The 13,223-nt window shown below is 42.3% G+C and overlaps 1 protein-coding gene across 2 annotated transcripts; it reads left to right on the forward strand.

Annotated features, from left to right (window-relative positions):
• The first annotated feature begins 672 nt into the window (after positions 1-672).
• svbp (small vasohibin binding protein) lies at positions 673-4,573 on the forward strand. Of its 2 annotated transcripts, none has more exons than XM_066690904.1 (3): positions 673-782; positions 1,985-2,116; positions 2,630-4,573. In XM_066690904.1, exons 2-3 carry the CDS (start codon positions 2,003-2,005, stop codon positions 2,714-2,716), a joined length of 201 nt encoding a protein of 66 aa, XP_066547001.1. In that variant the 5' UTR covers positions 673-782; positions 1,985-2,002; the 3' UTR covers positions 2,717-4,573. The 2 variants fall into 2 exon arrangements, with proteins under 2 accessions (XP_066547001.1, XP_066547002.1); XM_066690905.1 differs by having other exon boundaries at positions 680-802.
• The last annotated feature ends 8,650 nt before the right edge of the window (positions 4,574-13,223 follow it).

A 13,223-nucleotide genomic window follows, 5' to 3' on the forward strand; every position in this document is an offset into this window, starting at 1 on the left:
TAATCAATAGCTCCTGGCTCCCACATTTCACAAATCGTCAGCGCTGCTTTAATGTCATTCTGCTTTAACAACGTGTGGCTCTGGCGCCCTCTTGTGATCACAATCAGATACATATCAATTAGATGTGATATTTCTGTTATACAATATGCAGGTGTTCCCCCAAAGAAAGAGTCAATGCCACAGATATTTCAACTATCCAGAGTTAAGAGCCATAATATAAAAATAACAAACGATGACAGATGAACGGGCTTGTGTGTCAATCGTTTTCGTCTGTCTGCAAGACGAGGAATACATTTCTATAATAGAATAATGAACACTAAAAATCTGCAAATTAGAAGGGTCCACGTAACAATCTATACAGACATTTTATTTTTATTTTATCATCATAAGGCAAATGTATCAAATGTCACGTTATCATAGAAAATAAAAAAAGGAATTAATGGTACTGAATTTTAAATGTGCATTATCCAGATATATACAACTATGAAACGTTTAACAGACTTAAATAAGACAATGTCGAAAATATTCTGGACAAATCGAGCAAATCCCCAGCAGCTGGGTGAGAAATGCTCCTTTCCCCGGAGCGGAACTCGGTCAGATGGAGTCGAGCGACACACCGGAACCGGCCTGTTACACCGGAAGTGCGCGCTACCTTCGCGGAACCGCACCGGAACTCCACAGGTGTTACACCCGGAAGTGCAGCACACGGCCGACTCGTACAGTCCGGGTGAAACTTCATTGTTACAGCTGAGGAGGATCACAGTGCAGCGCTTTGCCGGACGGTAACGTTTTTATTACACATGTATGATGCTCAGATTGTCTACGCGTGTGCATGACGTGTATGTATGTGACTTGACATTGTTGCCGATTCCACGGTCACTCAGACTCAACTTAACACAATCAGCTAGAAGTTGAATGACTGTAAAATGAGAAACTGTGTAAAGAAAGTGGTTTATTTGCAGAGATTTCGTTTCATGTGCCATAACGCTATAGCTATCATAGTTGTCATCTATCCCAACTAATTCATTTTAAACATCACGATCTTGTTTTAAATCTCATACTGTATTAAAATTGTATTTTACAGGGAGGGCAACATGCTACAAAGTACATGTGAATGTTGTCTCCTTTGGAAACTTTACCGGTTGTAAAATGATTATAAACATGTTGGCAAATCGGTTAAATGAATGTACAGTGTGACAGCAGTTTGTATCGAGGTGTTTTATAAAGTAAAATATGATTTTGATCTGAATTATGAGCACAGAGATGTGTTTTGTGCACATCAGGAATACAATGTTGTTTTTGCACAAATGTAATTGGAGACAACCGGATTGAGAGGCGTGTCTCTTACAGGGTCGACAAGCTAAAGACTAAGAAACCACAACTAAAGTAAAACGTGTGAAGCGCTGGTGTCAGGGGGATTTTGGGAAAACAGCCGAGCTAAGAGACATGTGCGGGTTGAGGTTTAGAGATGGTCTGTACATATGTGTCTCCATGTTGAAAAGCTGCCGGACTGCCCTCAGGACATCTCTCCGCTGACGTCACGCTGTAACATCGCTACACTGTGTCTTTTTCTGTAACGTATTTAGACAAGCAGGCTAATATTCTATAACACACAGATTGCATTGTTTGGCACCTATAATAAACAAACATTCACTTTTTGGTTCATCTGGGTTCATCTCAAAGATAAGTTAAGCAAGGTCAGTGAGGGTATGTTTCCTGTTGGCCACAAAGCTCTGACTACTGGCACTTCAGTCATTACAAAAATTACAGACCATTGTATGATTGTAGAATAACATGTATTAGTTTACTTACATATAAACCGTAAGACTACAGAGGCTGGTAGATATTTACAGTAGTGTTTCAATTGTCTGTAGGGAAGTTCTGCTGGGGCAAAACTCCTGAGTTACCCCCAGTATGTGCTACCTGTATGAAAGATCTAGTCGAGGTATTTGCTGATCACATAATTGTTGAGCTCCTGTCTCAGTTGTGAAGGACAGCCATCATGGAGCCGGCCTGCCGAAAAGACAAACAGAAGCAGAAGGAGACGCCGAACCGAGCGGACAAGGCCCGGCAGAGATCCGCTCAGCAGGAGCTGAAGCAGCGGCAGAGAGCGGAGGTGCAGACATTGAAGTATTACTGCATCTTTAGAGGCAGTCGTGAATCTCTCCCTCAGACCAGTGTGATGTCTTATCTGTTACAATGCAGAGCTATTGAAACATTTTCTCTGACATTCACTCAACTTTCACAAGCTTACATTATAAATTATTACTATCATGAATAATGAATGAATTGTGCTTTAAAGACACACTGCAAATACAAAGCTATTACACATTTTCACTGATCAAAAACTTGCCTGAGGTCAATGCTGGCAGATCTATATATAGGAAGCATTCATCACCAGTTGGATCTGTTGTACAGATTTCAGTCTCTAGTTCAAATGGCTAATTAACAATATCTTGTAAAGTCTAATCATATTAAAGTAAGTAACTGATAACATCCAGGTCCTTGTGCTGTATAAGCGAGACTGTAGCTTGTAAAACATGAAACTGATCGCACTGCCGAAGAACACATTCAGTGTGTTCTGTTCAGATAAACTAAAACATCTTGTATTTTCTGCACGTGTCTCCAGATCTACGCCCTGAACAAGGTGATGACAGAACTGGAGCAGCAGCAGTTCGAAGCCTTCTGCAAGCAGATGCAATCGCAGGCAGAGTGAGGGGCGCCAGGGGTCACGATTATAACGGAAGAGAAGGATCAAGTCAACGTCCAGCACCCAAACTCAATCAAAGCAGCTGTTCCATTAAGGGCATAAAAACAAAAAGGCTAATTCCCCTAAAGTATGAAGTTCACAATCTTTCTAAATCTTCTTGTGACCGAGTCTGGGTTAATATTCCTGCTACACACATTTGGAAGCCTATATGATGCTCGGGTTTGGGGGAAGAAAACCAATAATAATTTCCACCTCATTGGCGTGTCTTACACACAGGAAGGGCTGAGCTAGTATTACTCAATTAGTTGACCTACTGGAAGAACATACCAAGGACTAAGTACAGATAACAACCTCAGAGGTGAACGTGCTTCTGGTTCCAGTTCAGACCTGTCAGCAGACCAGTGTGGCCCTGACCTGTGCCACAGAGAATCTCGTTTCCTTCATGTAACCCTGCAGAGAAATCTGTCTGCTGGATAAGACTGAAACGAGTGAATGCTCAGTGGCTGAAGACGTGCTACAGTCTGAAATCTACTGGTCATTATGGACACATATGGTGTCACTGTTTCAGAGTGTTAGATTAGGGTTAGATTTGTATTAGAAGAATTAAAAAAAAAAAACAGACTGGTGCTATGAAGTGAAATGTATTCTTTGTTTACATTTAATGGTAAAAGTGGCATAATGGTAATCATAAAGTATTAATGGCATTGTATTCGTTTTTATACCATTTAGATTGACCTGTCCTGTATCCAGGTCTCATTATAATGTAATTAGGCCAAGGTATTCTCTCCTGTGTGTTTGTTGTGTTTTGGCCACAATTTACAAAATACCAAATTCAGAATTACCAGAGGTGTCATTTTTGAGTAAAGTTTGTAACATTATCAAATGACGTGTGTGTCTAATGCATTAACCAATCCTTTAGATTTCGTCATGAGAAGCTGCTAGTCTGCTAGTTGGCTTTGATCTTTTAAGCAAATCATAAGTTTTGTTTTTCAAAGTCTGTTGGTCTGGAATCATCAAAATGTAACCTGCAGTTTAGTTCACATTATTGACCGTGCGTTCTGAATTAAAAGTAACATATGTGTGAGAGAGAAGTGAACTACAAATGTCAAGGTCAACCTGTAGTGTAAATCAACTGTAAACTCAAGATCACATTATGTTGTGTTCATTAGGTTCAGTTTATTTTTTTCATTTCATATTCCATTTCCCATTCCCTTAGATGTATTCCTGGTTTCTGTTCCAGTCTTTTTAATTGGCTCAATTTTGATTTTAGAACATGGGTTTTGTAAGCCAAAAATACATTTTATCAAACAAACAAGTGCTGTTGGCAGGTTGTGTATTTATACTGAAGTGTGCGTGTGTTTCCCATTTTTGGCAGTAGAAGGAAAATTAGGTTTTGAAGATTGGCTTTTTTAATCACGAGTAGATTGGAGCCGTTCGATGAAACAGTTTCTGTATTAGATTTGCTGTGAATGCTGCGTTTCCAGTTCTGTAACGAATGCCAATATGCAATTGAATATTAATGTAGAGGCTTATGAAAACTTTATTTTATTGTAATGGAGTATGGGGGTGAAAACCCATGTGAAATATTAATAACTATGAACTATTAAGTTATGGCTGTCTTTTGAGCATTCAATTTTTGAAAAACAAAAACACATATATATGCAAAAACCAACAAAAGCCTTAGGATATAAACATGTAGCTGCTGCAGCAGTCACAGCTGTAAGCTTATTTTAATACATCTTTAAAAATACAATACTGTTGTGCTCTAGGACAATGTATTCAATGATTGGTCCGAAAGGTCTTGTTCCATTTAAAATGTGCGGGATTGTATTTAATTTAATAAATGTCATGGCTTGAATAGTGTTATGTCTCTTGTCTTGTTTATCCCATGGGTTGAATTCCATGCTCTATCCACTCATCTGGACATGTCTATGTAATATAGCAACTGGGCAGACATAAATAAACCCTCCTTGTGTATTAAATTGTTAAGCAACGTTTTGGTGAAATGCTGCGATGGCAAGGTCATTTCCTCACTATTCCTCATCCTCCCACGCACAATTAAAGTCTAACAGCACGTCCCTGGGATCCGTCTGCGCTGGGGAGGGGAACTCGATGACAACCCGATAAAGGAGGCAACGAAGACAAAACCGATCTGGGTTTTAATACAGTAACGAAAACACGCAGCACTGTTTTCCGGAAAAGCCCTGACTATTAGATCTGGCTTCAAAGGACAACAAAAGTGAAGATTTATGGAGTGAGGGGTCTCCCAGTGGAATCTCCCATTCTCTGCATGGGAAGAAAATGTATTTCTCTCTGCCTCCCCTACCCTCCCCTGCTTCCTCTCCCTCAGATTTGCTTCCCTCCACTCCTCTCCAATCTCTCCTCCAGTACCAAGTATAGATCTCAAAGAAAAATGTAAGGGTCTGACATTACAGAACTCTTATTACAAAATAAAGTGCACCTCACAAGGCAGGATTTAACATCAGTCTTTCTGTCAGTCTTTACTGAAATTACCAGTTTCTAGTAGAGCTGATCCCAATTACAGATCTGATGATGTCCATCGTATTTCTAATGTAAATGAAGGAGGAATGCCTGGGTTACAACACCATTCAAATCACACACTAATAATTCCTGTTCTTGATCAATGCAGTGCCATTCAATTACCATATAACTGATCCATTCAAATGCCTTTTTCATGCATTTGTATTTTTTCTGAATAAAAACACAAGTTATCCCACTGCAAACAGGAACAATTTGGCTGAGTGACGATTACAGCAGCATTGTCACCTTCATACAAGAAGCAGCTTCAGAAAATCAGACCTGTCTGATCCAACAGAGTAAGGTCCTACCGGAGTTGAAATACATGAGATACTCATTTACTGCCCTGCGGAGGGATACACGTAGTCTAACTACATCACACAAGTCCCATAGTTAACTGAATACAGAGAGGCGTCCCAATCTGGAACAAACTCCCCAGCAATGTGGTTGAAGCAACAATTTAAAAATAGACTGGATAGGATCCTTGGATCACTTAGTTATTAATGGACACCAAATGAGCACGATGGGGCGAATGGCCTCCTCTCGATTGGACACTGTCTTATTTGGTCATATTCTCCTGTTTTCCAGATCTACATTAGTCAACCCAGAATTGAAAAGGATGCCGACCTGCTAACTTTCTGGCACCTAAACTGCAGGTGGTCTTCAGGCCTCCAGGATTTTCTCTCAGACAGATTGATGAGATCATGGTCTTTAGATGCAATGGACAGAACGCTGAAGTGAACTGCTGTCAGACACTTTTTGAACACAAAAAAGTTACACAATTTGTCCCTAAAATTGTAACAGAGTTGTGTTATTTTACCACCACTGATAAAGAAAGACTCTGCAGTGTGTTTACCATAGAGTCCACTTTTAGTTTTTACTGAAGTTTCTCAAAGGCAAACAGCTCATTGATATTAATGCGTGTTGTCATTTTAACACAACCTCCCCTCCCTTGTGAAAATGCATTTAACTGGAGTGTCGTGTGAGATCAAAATCTATTTTCCACTGTGGTCTTGCGAGCGGTTTGGGAAATATGAATCTTGGCTGCCAGAGCCATCGGACTTGGACGCCAGCCTGTCCTTTCTCAGCGTCTCCTGCCACCTTCCTCGTTCTCGGGCCCAACCCGTCACGACTTCACGCTCTTGTCACGATCGCCGCGCCTCTCCTCCTGGGCTGCATGCAAAGCCCATGTGTGCCGCTGCTGTTCTGGACCGCCAGAGAGGCCCAGGAATTTCACGCCTGCCCAGCGAGCTATAACTCGGCGGCCTCCTCTGCTGGCAGAAGCAGAGCAGCTCCGATGCACGCGACAAGTCACCAAACTGGGATAATGCACTTCCAAGACACGCGCTCAGTCACGCACTGCACGGCACGGATTCGTGTCATGAAAATGACGGCGCTCATCCAAAAGTTGACAGGCTGCGGTCCGGCCCTGCCTTCGCATGTCGTGGCTGTGCCTTTGCATCTCTTTAGACGTACACTGAAATACGATTGACACGCACATCGTAGGGTTCATACACAAGCTGTGTCAAAGTGCTTCACATAGAAAGCCAGGTTTGTTCTGCAAGAATTAACAATTGGATCCCTGTCTGTCTGTGAACTCTCTGCTGGATAAGTACACACGAGATCATTGTTCACACTGAACGAACAAACATGGATAAATCCAAGTATAATGAAGTACTTTAATACTTATGAGAACCATTACTTTGCCCATGAGAGATCAGATTTGTTTACCTCCTAGTTCCACCAGTACAAAATACAGAAAGTATACATCCGAGAGCAATGAGCTAATAAGTGCAGACATAATACAGTTAAGTCCTAGGTATGTGCTAAAGGAGAAAGGAGGGGGCATAGTGCCAACAATACATAAATATGCAGGAGCATAAGGAAGCATAGTTAATTAAAGTGCAAAATAGCAAGAGTTCTGAGAAGCCCAGGAGATTAGGCTGCTTTATTACAAGTATAGTCTGAACAGGCATGTCTATATAGATATATACACACGCACACACATTTTATGGTGATCTCAATTCTTACAGCAATTGCAGCAGATGATGCACCTACAGATTAGTTTGTGTGTCCCCAGTGTGTTCACAGCAGGAGAACAGCTACCAGGGCCTGAGATACGCAAACCGCAGGAAAACGCTGGACATTTACCTGAATCTGCCACCTAGGCACACAACAATGCCACAAACACATACAGCTGGGGCTTCGCTGAACTGGCAGAGGCCTATAGTCAGGGATTTAAATCAAGGAACAATTGAAGGGCTTTACAGGATTAATTTCACTGCAGTTCAACTTTGAAGCCTAACCCCCCCACCTCCCTACCATCAGCCCACCTCCTGTTTTCTGTCTGACATTTATGGCAGCACAAGAGAATCATGGCCTTATCTTGGCAACAAGCACAACGCTTTCCGTGTTGAACAAAATCCACTTTGCTGACCATAAAATTCTCTTCACAAGATAGATGGCTCTTCCAGCTGTAGAATCAGATCCCACATTGATTACACCCAGAAATTATGGGTTATTTTGCGTGCGTTTTAATTCGCTCAGTAATTCATCAACTGCTCCCCCAGTTCATATAAAAAAAAAAAATACATTTGATAGGCCTACATTTAAAAAACTGGATGTTTAATTAAAGTTGAAGAATGTTATTTTTCTAATATTTCATGGTGTGCTTTTGCTGTAGCGCTGCATTAACAGTGTAAGACAGGGGAAGAGAAGGACCTCAGATTGAAGTGTCCTGGTTGTGCGAAGGAAACGGGCAGGACTGAAAGCAGTGGGAATTATAGTTGTAGTCTGAAGTATCTCCACTCTTCATCTGACACAATGTTACTCTGAGATTGCAGTCATTTCAAAGTAATGCTTTCTTCTTAAACAGTACACTGTGCATGACAGGGCCACAGTGAGTGTCTAATGTTACCCGGCCTGTGAGGCACTTTGTACACAGACAGGGCAACACAACTTACACCAAACACACAGTGCCCAGTGCAGCCTGGAGCGTCTGCACACACTGCACTGCTTTTACAACAGCTCCTCACTTTCTACTGTTCATGTCTGATGATCATTATAAGAGTGAAGCACTTTTATGGACCAAAAAAGCTGACATCTACTTTTTCTATATGTGTTAATGCTGAAAGTGCAGACATGTCACCTTGCTGTGGGATGTTTAGTGCAGATACAGAGTTTAAAGCGCAGCTCCCACTAGCTCTAAAATCACTGCTTGGTGTGTTTTACGGTGTTATGGTGTTTTAGGATGGATGGATACCTCTCTTCCAGATCGAGTACATCATATTAGCAACATTTAAAAAGGTACAAATGAAAACGTACCCACTAGCGGATGTCAAGCTTCAGCACGTCACAGCGCGGATGTGTCGTGTCGTCACTTCCTGGATAACGGGGGGGGGGAGTTGATTGGCCGGATTTGTTCAGTCGTCGTCAGCCGCCGCGCTTTACCGTGGTGCTCATTATAATCTCCATTAACAAAATGCTGCTTTACTTTCCAAAAATAGAGACGATGTATCGGCGGGGAGACTGTTTGCAATAAGAACAAACGTAATTCAGTTAAAAAACGCGCACTGTTGCGATCCCTCGTCTGCACTGGCTGAGAAAGAGGAAAATCGCGGGACCGTGAGCCCGGAGCCCGGAGGACGTGGCGGCCGGTCAAGCTCAGGCGGGTGAGGGAGTGCAAACCGATCATATTGGGATTATAAATAATACATTTCATAATTTGGTTATGATATAACGCTATTTTAAAAGTAATTTCAAGTGCATAGTATCTATTAAAATCAGGAAAATGAAGTAGAAAGCGGATGTTAAAAACAATCATTAAATGTTAGTTTGCAGAAGAGAAAACAGTAGTTTTAAGAGTTGAAATGAGGCGTGTTGTCACAGTGGAGTCTGTTCGTTTATTTTGACTCGTTGCCGTGTCTTTTACCCCGCTGTGACGTCATCCCCTCACCGGTGACGTAACCCATGCACCCGAGGGAGCTCGTGCTGAAGCTTTACTTTTTACATTTTAAAAGGTGCTTATATGATGGACTCGTATAATAGAGTGCTATCTATCTGATATGTATACTCTAACACTATAAAACACATAATCAAACTGATAGTAAAGCTAGTGGAGTCGGTGCTTCAGGGCGAGTCATCGCAGACCCACAGCAGCTCGGGTCCGGGAAACCAGCCATGTTTGTAATATTTGAAAGTGTTTTTTTTATAGTTTTTTTCCCCATCATGAGGCCCAGAAAATGTCCCTCAATCTTTTTAACCTTTAACCTTTATGTATAAAGAGTTCCAGATTCTGAAGTGTATGCCACGCAGCAGCACAAGTCAAACTTAAGTCATATAATTGGTTATTATACTGCATTTTGGTATTTTTCTATGGTAGCGTAGTTCCATCTACTGGTGTATTGAGAGATTATGAAAATGGGACCGTGAGTTAGGGATATTATAGACTGCCAAATCTACAGCTACACATTTAAAAGGGATCTGGCGAGTGCAGCATGCTCAGTACTCACTCATGCCAGTTTTCATTATAAGAGACCGCCTTTACATATGAAAGAAGCTGACCACAAAGTTAAGGTGCAGAAATGATAGAACAGGACACTGCTGGGGAAAGACAGCAGTCGATGCTAATCCAATGATGTTGCCACTGTTTCACTGCAATGCAAACTGCCTGTGTGATACAATGCTTACAAATATCCACGAAGCCCAAGTAGCAGGAATGACCCAAAGCTTTCAATACCAGAACACTTCCACCCTGAATAGATACCTGAAGAGCCAAGAGACCCTCTCCCTGCGTTACTGCAAAGGTGTCACATCATGTTTTACAACATTCATTAATCAGTTTCTACACCTCGGGAACCGTTTCAGTTTAACAATGTGTTCAATGAAGACATTTACAGTTCACTTCTAAATAAAGCCTTCACATACTGTCTGTGGCCAAAAAAAGGCCACTATTATCAAAATTGAGTGTTTCCTGATCAAATCTTAGAAAACGACATTCGTGTATTTAGAAGCTGGATGGATTGTTTCTCGCAAGATTTAATTGCAGGAATGACATTCATATTATTATTGCACAAAACACCAGCCAAACAAAGTACAGACGACACAGAATACGTCTCGTCTCCTCCAGTAATGCCAAGAATAAAATGTTGCAGACCAACCACTAGGTGGTGCCAAGTGTTCCTCTGGCATTCACAGCTGGTCTCACATTGCTCAATAAGTAGTAGTAATCTTGGACTACTCTCCTTAAACATAAGATTGTGATTGGGTAGTCCAAGACTAGTGCTAATCTGGGTCTGTTAAACCGGACATTTATGCCCCCAAAAAAGTTAAGCATAAGGATTCTGAAGGATATACAATTAGTTTAGAAGCATAAGTTTAAAACACAGTTTTTAACTTACAAGGCCTAGAACAGTGTGTGTGATATTAGGGTTTGAACCTGAAGGTTACCGGTTTCATAAGTGTGTCCAATGTGTGTGTGTTTGAGACTTTTGGGGGGTTTAGAATAGTGTTACATCCAGGAGAATAAACATCTCATCTGCAGTTTCCCTGTAACCCTGTCTCTGTCATTACTGGGGTAATGCCGTCATCCAAAGCAACGTACGAAGGAATCCAGCGATGCAGTGGGTTTCAGTGGAGCGTTGTGGCAGAGGACCCTGTTTAGGCCACAGCAGCAGCGTCTTCAGCTGGGATTCCGCAGGCTTACCCTACTGTCCGTGTGTTTCTCTCTGTATAGGATCTTTAAAAAACAAAAGACTTGCGCTTCATTCTCAACCCTAGCCCTCCAGTACAGTTTCTCATTTCTGCCAGGGTGGGTCAGTTGTTATTTTAAATATAGATACATAAAATAATGGGCATGTGTTTCTTCCTCTTTGCTGATCTACCTCCGTCTCTCTTATTCTCTCTTTTCGCTCCCTCTCTCACTCATCGCTGTGTCCTCTGTGTTGTCCTCTTGATCTGCTCCAGTTCTGTGAACACTGGGTTGGCAGAGGCAGGTAACCTCTCTCTGTGGACCGAATTCGGAATACACCGTGTTAGATTTCCACCAGTTTTTTTCCCCTCAAAAGAGATCAAGACCTTGATGGGGTAGATTTTTTATTTGTTAATTTAGGAAGAACATCAGCAGTTATTTTTTTAGTTTTGGAGCAGTGGGGGGTTTACCTGTGTCCCCAAAATAAAGGTGCCTTCTTCTATGCCAAATACCGATTTATTTTTCTCCATCTCCCTCTGTTGATCTTAAATAAAATGGAATCTGCGTGTTTGGTCTTCACAGCCACCTTGTTTGGAACGAGCAGCTGTTGTTCAATGCAGGAGTGCGTTTGCCTAATTTTCTTGGTAATCTTTCTCACTCGCTCCTGCCCCGCCCCTGCATCCTTATCTCAGCTTCTTTTTCTTCCTCTCCTTCCTCTTTTTGTCTCACCTTCCCCCCTATTCTCTGCCTTCTATTGCTTTATACACCTCTGGGTAGGCTGGCAAAGACATGGGCAGTGAGTGGCACAGCATGGTGGGGAGACTGGCACAAGGGCGGTCATGCCATCTGACTGCAGGTCAGTGACGGAGTCTCTGTTGAACCCGTGTCTGCTGAGCACCTGCTGCTTCAGTGGGGCGGCTTAACATTGTCTCGTTGTTAGGAGATAATTTTTCTTTTCCTTCTGCTACAGTTAAAGTTACCTCCTTTCTGGATGGCATTTTGTCCCCTTGTTTCCAGGATCAGTGAGTTTGTTCAGTATTATCCCCTGGAATCATCTATCATTAACCATCTGTCAGTGCTCACAGTTGGGATTGGAACCAGCACTGTTTGGACTGTAGCCCCCCCACCTGAACCCCATGATGGATGCCCCAGATCTCAACTTTTACACTTCCTTTCCCAAAATATTACGCATATTTCTGTCCTGACCAAAAAGCCTGGAAACAATCTGTGAGTGCGTGGTTGTAGGGGAGGGAGGGGTGGTATCAGTGCGTTTCTGCCTCTCCGTGCAATTCAGTTTGTGTCATGTTATGACTGTCTTCATACACACACACACTCAACAAGGCTGGGTTGTCCTTCTCTCTGTCGCTCTCTGTCTGGCTCGCTTCAATATTACATCAACAGTGCAGCTCTTTGTGTGTTTAACCAGGGCAGCTGTAGTTCTGCCCTGCCTCACACAGTGAGAGACAGAAGCGTGTGTGTGTGGCTCAAGACATTCACAATGGTACACAAGGCGCTCGGCTGGCACAGAGTAGATGCCGATGCAGGTAACAATCATCAGACCCAGAAGATGAAATACAGCTGACGTCAGTCCAACACGGTTGATCTCATGGGATGGTTCTAATAATATGGTTCTTGCTAACTGAAATTGTCAGTAAGCAAGAGAGGCATTATAAAGATATTATAAAAGACGAGTAATGTCTGTATATGCATTAAATTACTATTACCATTTGCAATTCTGGTTCAGGGGCGGAGCTTGTCCATGTTCAAGTCGTCATTTGGATCTTATACACTAGTCACTCCAGCTCTCTGTCTGTCCTTCTCCCTCCTCCAGTCGAGTCTCAATCTGAAGTGCATCCTGGGAAATGCTGAGCTTTTCAGGGGAGTCAGGGCTCTGTGCTGATTAGCCCGTCTCACCCTATACCCCCCATGGGCCACGCAGACAGCGGCCCCAGCACCTCCCTGTGCGTGTGAGAACCCTGCACTCGCACATGACCTCGTCCTGCAGTGAGTCACCCCTTCACAGCCTGTACCTTAAATCTGAGGCAAAGCATCGACGGGTTGATATTGTACGTTTTGATCACCAGCAGTAACAGTCAAGATGGCGTCAGGTTCTGTTTTTTCTCTGTTTAAAAGTTAATTAAGGAAGTCTGAGTTGAGATACCATCAAATAAAACTCGGTCTCCAGGAAAATGTAAATTAGTAATTTTTTCTTCCCTCAGTTGGTTGTTAAACAGCATTGAGTGAAATTGCTAAATTGCCTCTCACCCACACTGCGGGCCAGAGGAT

The sequence above is a fragment of the Amia ocellicauda genome, chromosome 18, assembly GCF_036373705.1.
Source record: "Amia ocellicauda isolate fAmiCal2 chromosome 18, fAmiCal2.hap1, whole genome shotgun sequence".
Classification (NCBI taxonomy): Eukaryota; Metazoa; Chordata; class Actinopteri; order Amiiformes; family Amiidae; genus Amia; species Amia ocellicauda.